We start from the raw sequence: 21,807 nt of genomic DNA, 5'->3' as shown, positions 1-21,807 counted from the left end.
ACTTTGTTTATAATGCTTGTGTTGCTTTCATATGCACATTGAACTTTCTACTTGAGGTACATATATACATTGTGAATGTGGTGTTTGAGGTTTTTTTTTTTTAAACAAGACTTGGTTAAAAGATTTCAGTATGAAATGACCACGATAATGATAACTGTGATAATTTTGGTCACAATAACCATGTTAAGAAATGTTCATACCGCGACAGCCCTACTTCTGTGACAATTAAAAATGTTAAAAAGTGTACATTTGCAAGGCAATTCACCATCACCACATTTTGCCTGTGCCGTTTAACGTAAATTTGTGTGTACTTTGTAGCCTCCTGACGGACAGCGCCCTCTGCAGTGGACATTTATGATGCGCATAATAAGGCATTTTTTTCCAAAATGTGTAACTCTGACCAAAACAAATGTCCACTGCAGCGGACACTGACATTTTACCTTTTAAAACTGTTAATCCTGACTTGATGCTTTCAGACTCACCTTCAATCCATCGCTGGGTAGTCGGTACCCAAAGCGTGAAGGGAGGTCATCAAAGGTGTCGGTTTTGTTGTCAAACGAATACTGAAAAGTAACAAAAGTGAAAAATTTATGATTCAGGATGCTCAAACAGCCACACACAATACCTCAATTGCAAAAAAAGATCAATGATGTAGGAGTCGGTTATTTAATGCTTAATCTAAAACCACGATATTACTGTTAGCTCGCGGCCGAATAGAAGTTAGCTGCGCTAGCTAGAACTGTTAATACCTTGGATAGTAGCATGAGTGTAAAATAGATACTGGCCCATCCATCCATCCATCCATCATCTTCCGCTTATCCGAGGTCGGGTCGCGGGGGCAGCAGCCTAAGCAGGGAAGCCCAGACTTCCCTATCTCCAGCCACTTCGTCTAGCTCTTCCCGGGGGATCCCGAAGCGTTCCCAGGCCAGCCGGGAGACATAGTCTTCCCAACGTGTCCTGGGTCTTCCCCATGGCCTCCTACCAGCTGGACGTGCCCTAAGCACATCCCTAGGGAGGCGTTCGGGTGGCATCCTGACCAGATGCCCGAACCACCTCATCTGGCTCCTCTCGATGCGGAGGAGCGGCGGCTTTACGTTGAGTTCCTCCCAGATGGCAGAGCTTCTCACCCTATCTCTAAGGGAGAGCCCCGCCACACGGCGGAGGAAACTCATTTCGGCCGCTTGTACCCGTGATCTTATCCTTTCGGTCATGACCCAAAGCTCATGACCATAGGTGAGGATGGGAACGTAGATCGACCGGTAAATTGAGAGCTTTGCCTTCCGGCTCAGCTCCTTCTTCACCACAACGGATCGATACAACGTCCGCATTACTGAAGACGCCGCACCGATCCGCCTGTCGATCTCACGATCCACTCTTACCCCACTCGTGAACAAGACTCCTAGGTACTTGAACTCCTCCACTTGGGGCAGGGTCTCCTCCCCAACCCGGAGATGGCACTCCACCCTTTTCCGGGCGAGAACCATGGACTCGGACTTGGAGGTGCTGATTCTCATTCCGGTCGCTTCACACTCGGCTGCAAACCGATCCAGTGAGAGCTGAAGATCCCGGCCAGATGAAGCCATCAGGACTACATCATCTGCAAAAAGCAGAGACCTAATCCCGTGGCCACCAAACCGGATCCCCTCCACGCCTTGGCTGCGCCTAGAAATTCTGTCCATAAAAGTTATGAACAGAATCGGTGACAAAGGACAGCCTTGGCGGAGTCCAACCCTCACTGGAAACATGTCCGACTTACTGCCAGCAATGCGGACCAAGCTCTGACACTGATCATACAGGGAGCGGACTGCCACAATAAGACAGTCCGGTACCCCATACTCTCTGAGCACTCCCCACAGGACTTCCCGAGGGACACGGTCGAATGCCTTCTCCAAGTCCACAAAGCACATGTAGACTGGTTGGGCAAACTCCCATGCACCCTCAAAAACCCTGCCGAGTGTATAGAGCTGGTCCACAGTTCCACGACCAGGACGAAAACCACACTGTTCCTCCTGAATCCTTACTGATGTTTTCTAAAGTTAAAAAAGTGCACGGTGACAATGATAGGCTACTTAAACTAATAACATCAGCAGCTTTTTATCACCTGAAAAACATTGCCAAAACCAGAGGAATAATGTCTAAATCAGACATAGAAAGACTAATCCATGCCTTTGTCTCCGGCAGGTTAAGACTACTAAAATGACCTTCCCACTAGACTCTCTAAACAAGGTGGAGTACATCCAGAATGCTGCTGCTCGAGTCCTGACTAGAACCAGGAAATACAACCGTATTAGCCTAATGCTAATGTCACTGCAGCAGCTTCCTATTGCTCAGAGAACAGACATTAAAAAAACTCTCCTTATGTATTGGGTCTTTTCATGGTCTTGTGCCGAAGTACATATCTGACATGTTAGAACTATATGAACCATCTTGAGATCTGAGAACCTCAGGGAGTGGTCTCCTGCTGTTGCCCAAAGTCAGGACCAAACATAGTGAAACTGTGTTTCAGTTTTATGCTCCTAAAATCTTGAATAGTCTTCCTGAAGTGATTAAACAGGCCTTAACGTTGGCAATTTTCAAATCCAGCCTGAAAACACTTATTTATTTGTGCATGTGACAACTGAAAGTATTTTTGTACAATATTTGATTAATTTTACTTAAGCATTATTGTTTTTATGATGATTGTATTTTTGTAATTTTTCCTTCTTTGAATTTTCTGTAAGCACTTTGAATTGCCATGTGTGCGAATTGTGCGCTATAAATAAAATTGCCTTGCCTGCCTATTTCCGTATTTCACATTAAATTAAAAGGAACTGGCTGTAAAAAGGATGTGATCAAATTACATTTATTTATGGAACAACATGTTTCTCAAGTGAAGGCACAAACAATGAAATGGCAATGTATCATATTTGTATTATATTAAAAGGTCATATTTTTCTTGTTTATTTATTATTACTCTTCAACCAACAAAAACACTGTGTTTTATGTCCCATTACTTGATTAATCAAATTATTTTTTTCGTAGAATATTTGATCATTAAAATATTCAATAGCTGCAGCCCTAATAGCATCATCTAATTTGCATAATTGGCCATTTAGTGAATTATATTTATATAGCGCTTTTCTCTAGTGACTCAGAGCACTTTTTACATAGTGAATGCCAATATCTACAGTAAGTTACATTTAAAGCAGTGTGGGTGGCACTGGGAGCAGGTGGGTAAAGTGTCTTGCCCAAGGACACAACGGCTGTGACTAGGATCAAACCTGGAACCCTCAAGTTGCTGGAACGGCCACTCTACCAACCGAGCTATTCCACCCCATGACACATTTGCATGTAATTGCATTAGCATCAGTTTTCATGTCAACATTTCGAAATTCTCCAATAACATGATAAAAAGTGTCTCGATTTTTTGAGAACGAGCCTATAGAAAGGGCTGACTACTAGGTAAATATCACAGGTGTAACGGTACACAAAAATGTTGGTTCGGTGCGTACATCGGTTTAGAGGTCACGGTTTGGTTCATTTTCGGTACAGTAAGAAAACAACAAAATATAAATGTTTTGGTTATCTATTTACCAAATTTGTAAACAATGGCTTTATCCTTTTACAATTGGAAACACTATAATAATTTTGCCCATGTTAATCCACATTAAATTGCCTCAAATTGTTGCTTGGATTAAATAAAAAGACAAAACTTTGTTCTACATATAAAAAATGCAACATTAAACAGTTTCAAGTCAACTCATCATGCTTAATTTATTACAGCATTTGAGAAGCCTGTAGTTGATTTTTATTATGTAAATGTTATATTTGTATCAACGTGTGATAGCAGGGACCCTTCCATTCAAAACTAGGTTGCTACATTACTAATGATTCATGTAACTATAGCTGAAAAAAATAGTACAATAGAAATAGGAGAGACTATTCATCCCTGAACACCATGGAGTTCATGTAGGCCTAATGATGCACTTACATTATATACACTATCAGAGACAGAAACTCTTCATTTAACATCATGTCCTTTTTTGCTGCTTCAACACAGCTCAATCAACACACACACACACACACACACACACACACACACACACACACACACACACACACACACACACACACACACACACACCACAAAATGAGCTAACGTTACGCTAAAAGCTAATTAGGCTTTACCTCAAGCCAGGACTGCGAGTGAGGTGAGCTGCAGTTTCTTTCTAGAACGTCAACGGGCTCATAGTGATGATACTAGTAGTTGACTGGCAGGTTTTTATTATCATTTGGGGAGAGTACGCTGCCTTATGCTCAACTGCTAAACACCTTTCTGTTCGACTCTGAAGCGCTGACTACATGCGCTCTGAATACGCACTGCTGATTGGCTGTTACCGCTATGGTTGTAACCAATCGGATGGTTGTGTGGGTGGGACAAGGCTGGGTGCTGTGTGAGAGACAGAGGCAGAAAGCAGAGCAGCTTGTTAAGACTTTAGATTAGGCGGCTACTTCATATGTTCGTGTGGAAGCTCGTTCGGTACACCTCCGTACCGAAACGGTTCAATACAAATATACGTACCGTTACACCCTTAGTAAATATAGCGGCAAAGTCACTAAGTTGGCAACACTGATCCCTGCTCTGGCAGACTATGGAATGTGTTAAAAAGTGTACTTTCGTTGCATACCGTCACCTACTTGTCGGAGTTGTACCTACAAGCGAAAGTCACAGACGGTACCATTATAATGTGTTTAAAAACACTTGCATTCAGAGAAACTCACGGCAGAAATGTCGGCTTCCACGGGCAGCAGGTTGAGGAAGGCGAAGAGCTGGACGGTGAAGATGGTGTAGATCTGTGTGGCCGACAGCATCAGCATTCCCAGGGACAGCAGCATCTTGGCATTACGTTGCAGCGGTCAGCTGCTACACCACTCACTCTTTCGCAGGAACGTGCATGCACACACACACTCTGCGCCCGTTGTAGTCACACCTATAAAAAGATTTAAAGTATAAACACAAAGATTATTGGCCAAATGTAAATCAAATAGTGCTGTAATTGCTGTATTTGTTATTAATTTGCAAATATTTCTGTTATTCCACCAAGCTGTTTATCCAATTTCCATTGTAAAAGTTACAAAGGGTACCAAAACAATGCCGGTTTCAGTGTTACGCTACCTTAAAGGAAGAGCTACAAAGGCTGCCGTCTGTTGATTGGTCAAAAGAGCTGCAGCAAAATGCAACACAAAGAAAGTGTTGCATTTGTCATTTCTTTGTGTTGTACGCATCATCACTCAAATATCTGGCTTCATATCTAATTATCATTTAATAATAACTGTTTTTTTATGAAGGGGTGAAATGAATCATTGTATCCATCAAGGTAAATACAACGGGTTCTCAAAAATCGATTCACATCTGAATAGAGATTTTTATTTATTCCAGAAAAAGAGATGGAATTTTCCAAAAGCTACTTTTAGGCCTTGTTCTCACTGCAGGTCAATTACGATTTTTTTGCCCATTTTTGCCAGTTCTTTTATGGTCAGACTCAGGCTAGTGCATTTATGGTTCGATTCTGAAATCTGTCCCTTCTGCCAATAATGTTGCAGTTCAAAACTTGAATATACTTAGAACAAAGGTTCTAAGTAGTAGTAGTGGAAACATTTTCCAGTGAGGGCCACATAGAGAAAAATTTAACAATGCGATGGCCACTTTTATACATTTTGTATATGAAAAATACTCAAACCAAAACAATGTAGGTGAACATATGCTAACGTTAAAAAAAAAAAAAATACCGTATTTTTCGGAGTATAAGTCTCTCCGGAGTATACGTCGCACCAGCCGAAAATGTTTAATAAAGAAGGAAAAAAACATATAAGTCGCACTGGAATTTTGGGGGGAAATTTATTTGATAAAACCCAACACCAAGAATAGACATTTGAAAGGCAATTTAAAATAAATAAAGAATATTGAACAACAGGCTGAATAAGTGTACGTTATCCATCCATTTTCTACCGCTTATTCCCTTTTGGGGTTGCGGGGGGTGCTGGCGCCTATCTCAACTACAATCGGGCGGAAGGCGGGGTACACCCTGGACAAGTCGCCACCTCATCGCAGGGCCAACACAGATAGACAGACAACATTCAGACTCACATTCACACACTAGGGCCAAATTTAGTGTTGCCAATCAACCTATCCCCAGGTGCATGCCTTTGGAAGTGGGAGGAAGCCGGAGTACCCGGAGGGAACCCACGCATTCACGGGGAGAACATGCAAACTCCACACAGAAAGATCCCGAGCCTGGGATTGAACCCAGGACTGCAGGACCTTCGTATTGTGAGGCAGACGCACTAACCCCTCTTCCACCATGAAGCCCAAGTGTACGTTATATGACGCATAAATAACCAACTGAGAAGGTGTCTGGTAAGTTAACGTAACATATTATGGTAAGAGTCATTCAAATAACTATAAAGTATAGAAAATGCTATAAATTTACCAATCTGTCATTCCTAATTGTTAAATCCCATGAAATCTTATACGTCTAGTCTCTTACGTGAATGAGCTAAATAATATTATTTGATATTTTACGGTAATGTGTTAATAATTTCACACATAAGTCGCTCCTGAGTATAACTCGCACAACTCAAACTATGAAAAAAACCTCTAAATTAGTCCGAAAAATACGGTACTAAATTTTAGCTGTGTGTTATAAATAACACTTTTATAAATTAATTAATGGTTATTTTAATAATGGTTTTATTTGTATTTATGTTAAATGTGCTCGAAAGTAACCTTGTATTTACTAATATTGCTAATATACAGTCAACTGAAACACTTTTGAGAGCTTTAGTACACTCAAAAAGAAATGTGTACACTTTTTCATCATGACAGGACAGATGGAAATCATCAAAGACCTTATACAGTAAGACACTCCGGTTGTCAGCCATTTTGGTTTTCAGGTCCCATTTTTGAGGGATTTGGTCCCGTTTAATTTTTCATAGTTTTTTGTTCTAATTTGGGGCCTGTATAGATTGTCAAAAGCAGACCGGGGCATTTGAAGCCAATTATAAATTACAAAATAAATTTTAAAAAGTATCGACGTCGAGTGTGCAATACAGCGGTGCTGCTTATGTTTCGAAAAGCGTTATTTGTATTACTTCCATGTGGGCGTATGCGCGTGCGTGATTGTGAACAGCGTCAATCACAAATTACGAAATACATTTTTAAAAACATCTATGTTGTGCGTGCAATTCAACTGTGCTACTTTTATTTAGAAAAGTGTTATTTATGGACGTATGTCCGTGTGTAACCTGTGAGTGAAGGTGCACGGCGACAAGTGATGCCCGGTTACCACCGAGATGTCAGCTCACGTTAAAAAAGAAAAGTTGATGATGAATGCCGTGCTTTCAACAAGACATGGACTGCCAAGTATTTCTTTACAGAGATGAAAAGGTAAAGCCGTGTGCTTAATTTGTGGTTCACAGCTTGCTGTGTTTAAAGAATATACCGGTAATTTGAATCGCCACAACACGACGAAGCACGAGGAAAAATACCAGAATCTGTCTGATGAAGAGTGCACAAGGGAGCCTGATGCGTTGATAGTAAAACGGCAAACCCAACAAGGATTTTTTTGCCAAATTTCACACACCCAGAGATGCAGCCGTTAGGACAAGTTTCGTCATTTCTCACAAAATCGCCAGAAAAAGTAAGGCGTTTTCTGACCAAGAGTTCATTAAGGAGTGCTTATTGGACTCTGTTGCGCTGATATGCCCGGAGAAGAGGGGTGCATTTGAGAACGTGTCACTCTCCCGACACACTGTAACGAGGCAGGTTGAGACCATTGCGGGAAACTTGGAGCTTCAGCTGAAGAACAGAACGGCCGACTTTGACTGTTTTTCGCTGCCCTTGGATGAGAGGTGAGATGTACGTGACACCACCCAGCTGCTTATCTTCTTATGTGGGATAACTGCAGACTTTCAAATCACGGAGGAGCTGGCAGCCATGCAGTCAATTAAAGGGACAACCACAAGTAATAACTTAGATTTATATTGTGCTTTTCTAAACACTCAAAGAGCTCACAGAGAAGTGGGACTCAACATTCATTCACACCTGGTAATGACTTGTTCACAGAGGTGTTTGGACATGTTAGAACTGAAATGGGACAAGCTGGCAGGTGTGACAACAGATGGTTGTCAAAATCTGACGGGGAAAGATTTTGGACTTTTAAAGAGGATGCAGGAGAAAGTGACAGAAATTGACAGTTTTGCATTGTATTATACATCAGGAAGTGTTATGTAAGACAGTGTTATAAATAAAACAATTTAAAAGCAATCTGCTTTTGTATAAAGTTAAGTTAGGTTAAATGAAACTATTATTATTATTATCATATGGTACATCAAAAATAATTTTGAGCAAAATTTAAATTAAATATTGTCGATGCGGCCCTCCAGTAGTGCTTGTGTTGCTCATGCAGCCCCCGGTAAAAAATAATTGCCAACCCCTGGTCTATGCAATGTGTCGCGGGACAATAAAAACCGAGCTGCGGGCCGCACTTTGGACACCCCTGACTTAGAATAAGATATTTTGCAGTAACCTGCGGGTAGTTTCTCTCTCAAACTAAAACTGTGGCTGCGGAGACGTGGACGAAGGTTCAATCTTTTTGACTGATTGATTGATTGAGAATTTTACTAGTAAATTGCACAGTACTGTACATATTTCGTACAATTGACCACTAAATGGTAACACCCCAATAAGTTTTTCAACTTGTGTATGTCGGGGTCTACGTTAATCAATTCATTTTAGTCAGCGTCAGGGGGAGGCGTGAGGAGGGGTACATTTGCATCTTAAAAACTCCACTTCTCAAAATGGCTTGTTTTTAGAGGCAGCCAAAAAGTGGCTTGAATACATGTCTTTACAGCAAAATCAATGCAAAATGTTGACCAAATAAACATCTCTGATTACATGATAAGTTGAACAAAAGGAAGTGTTTTAGGAATAGAAAAAAAAATCATAATGGTTCTCCTTTAATTATACAGTATGTTAGCAACAGTCCCTTGGAGGTTGTGTCATGTCCCTTGACTCGTGTTTATGGTACAAATGACACTTTTGGGAAAAACAAAAACAAAAAACAAATAAGAAGAAGGTGAAAAACCCTGAAATCCCCCTCAGGAATTTCCTGCAAAAAGTCACGGCCACGTGGCGTTGACATGTTTCCACACCTAAAAGGACACGTGTCAGCTTCCGTCTCGTGTCTTTTAGAGCGCTAAGATAACTATGTAAATATGCACGTTTGACTTTTGATGTCAGTTATTCTAACCATGCCGTAAGGGTTTACTTTAAAAGTACTGATTTAGTACAAAGATACTAATTGATGACCACATGCATTAAAGAAAAAAGTCATGGCAGTGAGACATTTTTTTTAAAGAATGCTTCTTTAGTTCCTTTTGTTACAAAACTTAAAAAAAGAAATCTGAAGAAAAAGTGATGTTTTTTGAGGGCACAATCATATATATATATATATATATATATATATATATATATACACACCAGTGACGTGCTGTCAGGGGAAGCAAGTGAGGCAGTGCCTCACCTGCCACCAGGTGGCTTAACCATGAGATGTTCCAAAACAAAGTAATAAAATAAGTTCTAATATTTATCTTTTGGTTTATGCTTTTTATGTGATTTTGGTGTGGTTCCTGTATATTTTGATAATTTTCATGGTCAAAAATCGCGAAAATTCCATGTTTCCTGATCAAAACAACGCAGCATACGAGAAGTGAGGCAGACACAGGCGGTGCCTCCATGGCTCCACACAGTATTAGGCGTGTGCGTGCATGGGGGCGCATGCTTGTTGCCACGGGGGAAAAGGCAGGCCATGAGGCAGCATGTACCTCTGCCTCAAGGTAGGGGCGATATATTGTCAAATTGTAGTTCAATGCCTCAGCAGTACTCTGACTTGCCACACTAGGAGAAGTGGGGGCGCTCAAGCTAGCAGATACAGGTCTCTCCAGCAGAAGCCAGCCTTATTTCTTTTGTTGTTTTTTTTACTGTATTTATAACAAACATGGCATTTTTATGAGAGTAAGCCACAGATGCAATATTATTGTTTAATTTTTTGGAATTAAATTAAATTAAATGAATGTGTCTGCCAATATGGAGGATTATATACTGTATCCAAGATGAAATACTTCTCTAAACTGGACTTTAAGACAAAATGAATGTGGTCATACAAAGTATGTTTTCAGGGAGGATAGCTATTGCTGCTTCAGATACAAATGCAGAAAGGTAAGATACACTCACAATACTTGATTTATTTTGTTAAAAGCAAATGGGACCAAAAAGTATTTAATAACGACTTTATTAAATACATTTTGGAACAATTTATCATATCATAATATCATTATGATAAAATTTTTATGAAAGCGAATAACTCCCTTTTATTCATGTTAGTCTAAAGTGCATCCTAAATCAACAATGACTAGAGCTGCACATATGAATTTAAGTTTATCCGAGGTCGGGTTACGGGGGCAGCAGCCTAAGCAGGGAAGCCCAGACTTCCCTCTCCCCAGCCACTTGGTCCAGCTCCTCCCGGGGGATCCCGAGGCATTCCCAGGCCAGCCGGGAGACATAGTCTTCCCAACGTGTCCTGGGTCTTCCCCGTGGCCTCCTACCGGTCGGACGTGCCCTAAACACCTCCCTAGGGAGGCGTTCGGGTGGCATCCTGACCAGATGCCCGAACCACCTCATCCGGCTCCTCTCCATGTGGAGGAGCAGCGGCTTTACTTTGAGCTCCTCCCAGATGACAGAGCTTCTCACCCTATCTCTAAGGGAGAGCCCTCCACCCGGCGGAGGAAACTCATTTCGGCCACTTGTCCTTTCGGTCATAACCCAAAGCTCATGACCATAGGTGAGGATGGGAACGTAGATCGACCGGTAAATTGAGAGCTTTCCCTTCCGGCTCAGCTCCTTCTTCACCACAACGGATCGATACAGCGTCTGCATTACTGAAGACGCCGCATTGATCTGCCTGTCGATCTCACGATCCACTCTTCCCTCACTCCTGAACAAGACTCCGAGGTACATGAACTCCTCCACTTGGGGCAGGGTCTCCTCCCCAACCTCAACCTCCTCATGCTCTCTCAGGAAGAGCATGTCCCAAATTCCAAGCTGCTGTTTTGAGGAAAAAAATAATGCACTTTGTGACTTCAATAATAAATATAGCAGTGCCATGTTGGCATTATTTTTCCATAACTTCAGTTGATTTATTTTGGAAAACCTTGTTACATTGTCTAATGCATCCAGCGGGGCATCACAACAAAATTAGGCATAATAATGTGTTAATTTCACCACTGTATATATCGGTATATGTTGATATCAGAATCGCTAATTAAAAGCTGGACAATGTCGGAATATCGGCAAAAAAACATTATCGGACATCTCTACTTAAAGGCCTACTGAAACCCACTACTACCGACCACGCAGTCTGATAGTTTATATATCAATGATGAAATATTAACATTGCAACACATGCCAATACGGCCTTTTTAGTTTACTAAATTGCAATTTTAAATTTCAGGCAAAGTATCCTGTTGAAAATGACGTGTATGATGACGCGTGCGTTTGACGTCACCGGTTGTAGCGGACATTTTTTTCCAGCCCGATCCAAGCTATAAGTAGTCTGCTTTAATCGCATAATTACACAGTATTCTAGACATCTGTGTAGCTGAATCTTTTGCAATTTGTTGAATTAACAAAGGAGAAGTCAAAGTAGAAAGATGGAGGTTGGAAGCGGTGTATTGCAGCTGCCTTTAGCCACACAAACACAGCCGGTGTTTCCTTGTTTAAAATTCCCAAAAGTGAAGCTTTACTATGGATCAGAGCGGTCAAGCGAACATGGTTCCCGACACATGTCAACCGGCAGGTTTCGGTGAGAAAATTGTGGTAATAAGTCGGCTCTTACCGTAGTTATGAGCAGAGCTTGCGTCTTCCTGCAGCTGCGTGGCTTCCCTCAAAGACACTGGCAGTCACCACACCCGTGGCCACACCCCTTCGACTTTCAGGTACCATATAAACTCACTACAACACTAGTAACACAATAAGCAGATAACGGATTTTCCAGAATTATCCTCCTAAATGTGTCTAATAACATCTTAATCGCTCCCACTGCCATCGCCTTTTTTTTCTCTCTAGTCCTTCACTCTCACTATCCTTATCCACGAATCTTTCATCCTCGCTCAAATTAATGGGGAAATTGTCGCTTTCTCTGTCCGAATCGCTCTAGCTGCTGGTGGCCATGATTATAAACAATGTGAGGATGTGAGGAGCGCTGCAACCCCTGACGTCACGCGCACATCGTCTGCTACTTCTGGTACAGGCAAGGCTTTTTTATTAGCGACCAAAAGTTGCGTACTTTATCGCCGATGTTCTCTACTAAATCCCTTCAGCAAAAATATGGCAATATCGCGAAATGATCAAGTATGACACATAGAATGGAATCGCTATCCCCGTTTAAATAAGAAAATCTCATTTCAATAGGCCTTTAAAGGCCTATTGAAACCCACTACTACCGACCACGCAGTCAAATAGTTTATATATCAATGATTAAATCTTAACATTGCAACACATGCCAATACGGCCGGTTTAGTTTACTAAATTACGATTTTAAATTTCCCGCGGAGTTTCTTGTTGAAAACGTCGCGGAATGATGACGCGTTTGATGACGTGTGTTTGCGACGTTATTGGTTGGAGGGGACATATTAGCGCAGCACCACTTAGGGCTAAACGTCGCATCTTTTCATCGCATAATTACACAGTAATTTGGACATCTGTGTTGCTGAATCTTTTGCAATTTGTTCATTTAATAATAGAGACTATAAAGAACAATGGTGTTGGTGGAAAGCGGTGGATTGCAGTTGTCTTTAGCACCGAGACACAGCCAGTGTTTCTTTGTTTGTTGTGAAGCTTTAACACAGAGCGGTCAAGCGAACATGTTTCTCTACGTCAACCAGCAAGTTTTTGGATGGGAAAATGTTGATATTAAGTCAGCTCTTACCAGAGACTTGAGTGGAATATGCGTCCTCCTGTAGTAGCTGTCAAAAAAGGCAGCTGTGAGCTTGGCTCCTGCATTGGCTTCTCTCTGAGACAATGCGTGTTCACCACAGCCATCCGACTTTGAGGTATGTCTTTACAATCTCAAAAACACTATTAAAACAATAAGCAGATAAGGGATCTTCCAGAATTATCCTAGTAAATGTGTCTAATTACATCTACAACGCTCACACTGCCGCCGCCGTCACTTTTTAAAAAAAAATTCTAGTCCTTCACTATCAATATCCTCATCCACGAATCTTTCATCCTCGCTCAAATTAATGGGGAAATTGTCGCTTTCTCGCTCCGAATTGCTCTTACTGCTGGTGGCTCACATTATAAACAATGTGAGGATGTGAGGAGCCCTCACACCGGTGACGTCACGCGCACATACTTCCGGTAAAGGCAAGGCTTTTTTATTAGCGACCAAAAGTCGTGAACTTTATCGTCGATGTTATCTACTAAATCCTTTCAGCAAAAATATGGCAATATCGCGAAATGATCAATTATGACACATAGAATGGACCTGCTATCCCCGTTTAAATAAGAAAATCTCATTTCAGTAGGCATTTAATGCATCCAGAGGGGCATCACAACAAAATTAAGCATAATAATGTGTTAATTCCACCACTGTATATATCGGTATCTGTTGATATCGGAATCGGTAATTAAGAGCTGGACAATATCGGAATATCGGCCAAAAATACATTATCGGACATCTCTACTTAAAGGCCAACTGAAACCCACTACTACCGACCACGCAGTCTGATAGTTTATACATCAACAATGAAATATCAACATTGCAACACATGCCAATACGGCCTTTTTAGTTTACTAAATTGCAATTTTAAATTTCCCGCGAGTTTCTTGTTAAAAACGTCGCGGAATGATGACGCGTGCACATGACGCCACGGACTGTCAGGAAATATTAGCGCAGCACTACTAGCGGCTAAAAGTCGTCTGCTTTAATCGCATAATCACACAGTAGTTTGGACATCTATGTTGCTGAATCTTTTGCAATTTGTTCATTTAATAATGGACACTATAAAGTACAATGCTCTTGGTGGAAAGCGGTGGATTGTAGCTGTCTTTAGCACCGAGACACAGCCGATGTTTCTTTGTTGTGAAGCAGAGCGGTCAAGCGAACATGTTTTCTCTACGTCAACCAGCATGTTTTTGGATGGGAAAATTGTGATATATATCTTACCGGAGACATCATTGGATTATTTGTCGTCCTGCAGCAGCTGTCAAAAAAGGCAGCTGTGAGCTTGGGTCCTCGGCTTCTCTCTGAGACACTGCGTGTTCACCGCAGCCATCAGACCTCGAGGTATGTCTTTACAATCTCACTAAAACACTTTTAAAACAATAAGCAGATAAGGGATCTTACAGAATTATACTAGTAAATGTGTCTAATTACATCTGAAACGCTCACACTGCTGCCGCTGTCGCTTTTTAAATTTTTTATATTTTTTTTTAGTCCTCATCCACGAATCTTTCATTTTCGCTCAAATTAATGGGGAAATTGTCGCTTTCTCGTTCCGAATTGCTCTTACTGCTGGTGGGTCACATTATAAACAATGTGAGGATGTGAGGAGCCCTCACATCGGTGACGTCACGCGCACATACTTCCGGTAAAGGCAAGGCTTTTTTATTAGCGACCAACAGTTTATTGTCGATGAAATCCTTTCAGCAAAAATATGGCAATATCGCGAAATGATCAAGAATGACACATAGAATGGACCTGCTATCCCCGTTTAAATAAGAAAATCTCATTTCAGTAGGCCTTTATAGCATCTTGCGTGGCATCACAACAAACTTAAGCATAATAATGTGTTAATTCCACTTATCTGTTGATATCAGAATCGGTAATTAAGAGCTGGACAATGTCGGAATATCGACAAAAAAAACAAACATTAACGGACATCTCTACTTAAAATCCATGATCATAACTGCAACAAGCGAGGCGAAAACAACATAAAAATATAACAAACAAACAAGTAAATCTAATGGCTAAAAGAAAATGTCCAAGTACTGAGGAAGTGAAAGCTGCATTTCCCTTGACAGCCGACAACAGATGACTCAAGATCAAATGACATTTCTTTACATAGGAATCCACCGTGACCCAGAAAGGGACAAACGGTAAAAAAATGGATGGATGGATATATTGGATATTGACAAAACTGTATTCATGAATTTTGTGGAGATCAGAACCCAACCTTACACATTATAATGTATCAACAAAGAAGACAAATCTCAGCCATGGCGTAAACAAATAGACAACATCCACCCATTTTTCTACGGCTTATTACCTTTGGGGGCGCTGGTGCCTGTCTCAGCTACAATCGGGCGGAAGGCGGGTTACACCCTGGACAAGTCGCCAGCTCATCGCAGGGCCCAAATAGACAACAATCATGTCTAATTTGCATTTGTGGTGAGAGGTAAGATTTGTGCACACAAATAAGTGTGGACACTTTAAAGGCGAGCAGAGAGCGAAAAAAAAAAAAAACATCGCCATTTTTCTAATATTATTACCCCAACATGCTAACAGTGCTGAGCTAGCAGGGGCTGTACCTTCATTTCTTCGCGGTGGGTTTTCTTATCCTCGTTCGAAGCTCCTGGCGGGGACATTGTTATGTTTCTCGACCAAACATGCGAGGGAGGGTGTGAAAAGACGTCGACGAGGGCTGAAACGTCACGCCTTTTTTAAAACGATGGGGCCGAACCGTTTATTTAACCCTCTGTTTTTTTTTTTTTTTGCTTCAAAGTAACTTCCGCCGCAAGCACACGCCCCCTCAGTCAACTCCCAATTGGACAGAAGAGCTGTCAATCATGTGGCTTGCCGGAAGTGATTCCAGACGTAAACACGTTACACGTGACAAGTCGGCAGAATTGTTGTTATTTTTGTGGTTGTCTCTATTTTCCTTTGCATTGAATGTATTAAGTCCGCCATTTATATACCGAAAAATATATGAGCTTAATTTAAAAAAATAAAAATATAAAAAAAAAAAAAAAAGGTTACAACAGGGTTGCTCAAAGCTAACCCATCCATCCATTTTCTGCCGCTTATTCCCTTTTGGGGTCACGGGGGGGTGCTTGTGCCTATCCCAGCTACAATCAGGCGGAAGGTGGTGTACACCCTGGACAAGTCACCACCTCATCGCAGGGCCAACACAGATAGACAGACAACATTCACACACTAGGGCCAATTTAGTGTTGCCAATCAACCTATCCCCAGGTGCATGTCTTTGGAAATGGGAGAGGCCTATTCACAGGTGCATGTCTTTGGAGGTGGGAGGAAGCCGGAGTACCTGGAAGGAACCCACCATTCAAGGGGAGAACATGCAAACTCCACATAGAAAGATCCCGAGCCCGGGATTGAACCCACAACTACTCAGGACCTTCGTATTGTGAGGCAGACGCACTAACCCCTCTTCCACCCGTGAAGGCGCTCAAAGCTATCCCTAACCCTAAAACATGGGTTGGAAACCTATGGCTCTAGAGCAGTGGTTCTTAACCTGGGTTGGATCGAACCCTAGGGGTTCGGCGACTCGGCCTCAGGGGTTCGGGACACACCCGACTCATCGTGTGAATAAAAACTTCTCCCTATCCGCATATTATGGTGTGGGTGTTACTTCCTATCGATCCCACTGACGTACACTTCACAGGAGCCAAGCGTGTAGTTTTTAACAACATTTGTAATGCTCATAGATTTTCGATCACGTCCGTATCCTCTCCCCCCCACCCCCCTGCTCTCGGTCGCTCACTGTCAGCTGTGTCTCGCCGTCAGCACATGGCGGAGCACACCATCCGACGGTGCTCGTCCTCAGCGCCATAGACAGAGGCGGTGACCTTTGCTCCTGCAGGCGCGCTGGCCACACCTCCCTCCACATACGGATACCTCCGAACAATGTTCCCTCTAATTTTTCATATGCGTGAGCAGACGCAAAAACTACATGTGAGCGACGTCAGATGTGCACACTGTGGCCACACCAGCAGCACACCTGTCCCAAACCTGACTAAATAGCAACTCAAGTGTTTTATTTCCATGGGATATTTTTCCAATATAACATTTTGTTTACTGTGTACTAATATTGTATGTCTCTGTGGGGTCCTGCTTTGGAAATAATTTGTACCCCTTTCCGATATCGCATTTAGTTCCCACTAAAACATTCACATGTTGCAGAATGAGAGGTAAACATGGGATCATGTGCACATTCCTGTAACTTTCTGTTCGTAAATTATACCTTTATTAGTATGTCTTTAATATAATAACATCATTTCATGATCAATATTTCTAAATTAAGATTGAATTAAGAAAAAAAATCATTTTAATTTTCACTAAGGAAGGGTTGGGTGAATGCGCATATGAAACTGGGGAGGTTCGGTACCTCCAACAAGGTTAAGAACCACTGCTCTAGAGCCAGATGTGGCTCTTTTGATGACTGCATCTGGCTCTCAGATACATTTTACCTGGCATTGCCTAACACGATAAGTCAGCGTTTTTCAACCTTTTCTAACCCAAGTCACATTTTTTTCATTAAAATTTTTTGGAGGAACACCACCAACAGAAAACATAAATCAATTTAACTCAGCATGCAGCCGATACTGACAATAAAAAGTCATTCTCGCAATTGTTGGATATGAATTCAAACCATAATCAAGCATGCATCACTATAGCTCTTGTCTCAATGTAGGTGTACCGTCACCACCTTTTTGGTGTTTGTCTGTGTGTCTTGCGCTCCTATTGTGGTGGCTTTTCCTCTTTTGTTGGTATTTTCCTGTAGCAGTTTCATGTCTTCCTTGAATGCTGCTTTGTTTTTGCAATCAAGACTATTTAAGTTTTTTTTCCATCCATTTTCTACCGCTTATTCCCTTTTGGGGTCACGGTGGGCGCTGGCGCCTATCTCAGCTACAATCGGGCGGAAGGCGGGGTACACCCTGGACAGGTCGCCACCTCATCGCAGGGCCAACACAGATAGACAGACAACATTCACACTCACATTCACACACTAGGGCCAATTTAGTGTTGCCAATCAACCTATCCCCAGGTGCATGTCTTTGGAAGTGGGAGGAAGCCGGAGTACCCGGAGGGAACCCACGCATTCACGGGGAGAACATGCAAACTCCACACAGAAAGATCCCGAGCCTGGATTTGAACCCAGGACTGCAGGACCTTCGTATTGTGAGGCAGACGCACTAACCCCTCTGCCACTTAGTTGTATTAGTTTTGGACATGAAAAAAACCCAATGAAAACCGTCTGAACTTTTCTTGTTTTTGGCATTTTGTAAATTCCGCTCCACACTCATTACGAAAAAAAAAAAAAAAAAAAAGTATTTAATTATTTAATGTATGCGCTCCTATTTTGGTGGCTTTTCCTCTTTTGTTGGTATTTTCCTGTAGCAGTTTCATGTCTTCCTTGAATGCTAATCCCCGCACCTGCTTTGTTTGGGCAATCAAGAATCAAGACTATTTAAGTTACATATATATATATATATATATATATATATATATATATATATATAAATATATATATATATATATATATATATATATATATATATATATATATATATATATATATATATATATATATATATATATATTCTGTCTTTAGTTTTATTAGTTTTGGACATGTAAAAAAAAAAAGAAAACCGTCTGAACTTTTCTTGTTTTTGGCATTTTGTAAATTCCCCGCGACACTCATTACAAAATAAAAAAAAATTAAAATAATTAAATGTATTTAATTATTTAATGTATGCGCTCCTATTTTGGTGGCTGTTCCTCTTTTGTTGGTATTTTCCTATAGCAGTTTCATGTCTTCCTTGAGTGCTATTTCCCCCACCTGATTTGTTTTCGCAATCAAGATTATTTAAGTTACATACATATATATATATATATATATATATATATATATATATATATGTATATATATATATATATATATATATATATTCTTTCTCTAGTTATATTAGTTTTGGACATGAAAAAAACCCAATGAAAACCGTCTGGACTTTTCTTGTTTTTGGCATTTTGTAAATTCCCCACCACACTCATTACGAAATAAAAAAAATAGAAATAAAAAATGTATACAATTCAGGGACAGCACGCATCAATAAACAATTCGGTAAATTTGTCAGTGTTAGCCACAGGGTTAATCTATTTTCATCATGTATAAAATGCTCACAATTAATAGCAATACAATAAAACACAACACAATCATAGAGATAAAAGTGATACATAAAGTTAAAGTTAAAGTAACCATGATTGTCACACACACACACACTAGTTGTGGTGAAATTATTCCATCACATTTGCTCACCCTCTTGGAGGTGAGAGGAGCAGTGAGCAGCAGCGGTGGCCGCGCTCGAGAACCATTTTTCGGGATTTAACCCCCAATTCCAACCCTTGATGCTGAATGTCAAGCAGGGAGGTAGTCTTATAGTCTTTCGTATGACTCAGCCGGGGTTTGAACTCACGACCTACCGATTTCAGGGCAATACAAATTACTACAGACAAAAAAGTCAGCGCAGTGTATTATATAAACCTAAAACCATGCAGGTCAGTGTGGCAGACATTAGTTAAAAACAGGTGTTTTGTCATTGTGTAAGACGCCTGCACAGAGTGAGAGCAGTAGCCAACGAGCTAAAAGAACTGTCAGGCTATTGTCTAACACGGTTCTTAAGGCGTCAAGGAGTGAGTTTGAGTAATGTACTCTTGCACAGTTGCTCCTGAATAACATGTGTGCAGTCTTCCGTATTTAACCCTTAAACTACTCACATACCTGCGCATGCAATTTTTTCAAATTATTTTTCGGACTGTGCGGGTGTTGTTGAGACAAAAACAAAACAAGAAAAATGCTGCAAATTTTCTCTCCAAGACTTTTCAAAGGTCAAATGCAAATAACCACTTCTTGTAAAACTTTACTGAACAACTGTTAAATTCTATCAAAAGGACATTGAAACAGCTAAAGCCTCGCCTCAATACAAAGCCAAAGCAATAAATTCTTCTTTTCTTTTACACTTGAGGATGACGTCAGATTCCCGCAGGTTTGAATGGGAGACCAAAGTTACACGCATTTGTGTCTGTGTCCGAAAGCGAAAAACACACAGATAACATAAACCGGTGGTCCTCAAACTTTTTTTTTCACCAAGAACCAACTCAGAAAACACTGGGCTCTCCAAGAAGCACAATAATGACCGACATTAAAATACAGCGGCGTAGTAGGTCTAAATATTCATTAAAAACATGGCAGAGGTTTAATTTAAGAAGCATCATTAATATTTTTACACATATTTTGAACAGTAACACTGTGTTTGAATATTAAGTGATTTTTTTTGGCGTACCACTAGAGCTTAACCCTAACCCAAACGCTAACACTGAACAGTTCTAGATAGTTCTTTGGTTCCAGGCCTGACTGTGGTAAATGAAGTAGGAATTATTCATTATTAATCAAATATTTTCATGGCCAGAGCATAAAAAACATATTTTTAAAGGACTACTGAAATGAGATTTTCTTATTTAAATGGGGATAGTAGGTCCATTGTATGTGTTATACTTGATCATTTCACGATATTGCCATATTTTTGCTGGAAGGATTTAGTAGAGAACATCGACGATAAAGTTTGCAACTTTTGGTTGCTAATAAAAAAGCCTTGCCTTTACCGGAAGTAGCAGACGATATGCGTGTGACGTCACGGGTTGCGGAGCTCCTCACATCCTCACATTGTTTATAATGTGAGCCACCAGCAGTAAGAGCAATTCGGACCGAGAAAGCAACAATTTCCCCATTAATTTGAGCGGGGATGAAAGATTTGTGGATGAGGAAAGTTAGAGTGAAGCACTAAAACAAAACTAAAACAAAAAAAAGGCGTTGGCAGTGGGAGCGTTTCAGATATAATTAGACACATTTACTAGGATAATTCTGGAAAATCCCTTTGTGACGGGACTCCAGCCGTCATCGTGTGGGGTGCAGTGCAGATCGATACAAGACGCATCACAGCAGGTTGGACTCGTGTTTATTCTTTCAACAAACATCAGGTCTTGCCAGTCTGTCGCGCCAATTTCTTGCTAGCTGGCTCTTCCTGGTCGTCGCGGCGCACCTCTCGGTGTCCGAGGGCTGCGTCTGCTGCGGGGGCTCATCTTTCTCTCAATCGATCTCGTCGGGCTCATGGTTGTTATTGTCGGGTTGTTCCTCTCCTACTTCTGCCACGATTGCTCCTCCCTCGCCCCTTTTATGCTGCAGCAGAAGATGTAACGATTGAGCGCAGGTGTGTGGTGTACGCACCTGACGCTGATGGCTGCAGTGTCGCTCCAGGCGTGCCCCTTCTCTCCGCACTGCTGCATGCGCTGCCTCCTGGCCACCATCTTGGTCAGGACAACCATTTGCCCTGTCCCGCTGTCGGCTCATCTGCTCCGCCTCTCCAGACCCTTATCTGCTTATTGTGTTAATAGTTGTTTAGTGAGATTATAAAGTCATACCTGAAAGTCGGATGGCTGCGGTGAACGCCAGTGTCTCTGAGAGAAGCCGAGGAGCCAAGATCACAGCTGCCTTTTTGAGCTGCAGGATGAGGTCGCGTAATCCACTCAAGTCTCCGGTAAGAGCCAACATTGCTGGTTTTGCGGGTAGAGGAGCATGTTCGGCAGTGCGCAATCACAGAGTACTTACAAGCAGACACAGTGTGTAGACAGAAAATGGAGAAATTAAACATTTTGGCCTAAAAACTAAAGATAAAGGTGAAGTTGTAAC

At 41.3% G+C, this 21,807-nt stretch overlaps 2 protein-coding genes across 4 annotated transcripts in view; one reads left to right on the top strand and one right to left on the bottom strand.

The window, feature by feature from the left end:
- rnf13 (ring finger protein 13) overlaps window positions 1-15,824 on the bottom strand; it is a 116,990-nt gene extending 101,166 nt beyond the window's left edge. For all 3 annotated transcript variants that reach the window (XR_009803661.1, XM_061883268.1, XM_061883267.1), the window contains exons 1-3: window positions 15,632-15,824; window positions 4,762-4,970; window positions 483-563 (exon numbers count right to left, since the gene is read on the bottom strand). Coding sequence is in view for 2 of the 3 variants with exons in the window: in XM_061883268.1 (XP_061739252.1) it covers window positions 483-563; window positions 4,762-4,875 (195 nt within the window). In the remaining variant the exon portion in view is untranslated. The remainder of the gene's footprint in view (window positions 1-482; window positions 564-4,761; window positions 4,971-15,631) is intronic.
- LOC133540574 (arf-GAP with coiled-coil, ANK repeat and PH domain-containing protein 2-like) overlaps window positions 1-21,807 on the top strand; it is a 1,007,806-nt gene that overhangs the window by 737,104 nt on the left and 248,895 nt on the right. The gene's annotated exons all lie outside the window — the stretch shown is intronic.

This window comes from Nerophis ophidion, linkage group LG22 (assembly GCF_033978795.1).
Source record: "Nerophis ophidion isolate RoL-2023_Sa linkage group LG22, RoL_Noph_v1.0, whole genome shotgun sequence".
Classification (NCBI taxonomy): domain Eukaryota; kingdom Metazoa; phylum Chordata; class Actinopteri; order Syngnathiformes; family Syngnathidae; genus Nerophis; species Nerophis ophidion.
The sequence above is the reverse complement of the archived record's forward strand: the minus strand, read 5'-3'. Positions and strand labels throughout refer to the sequence as shown.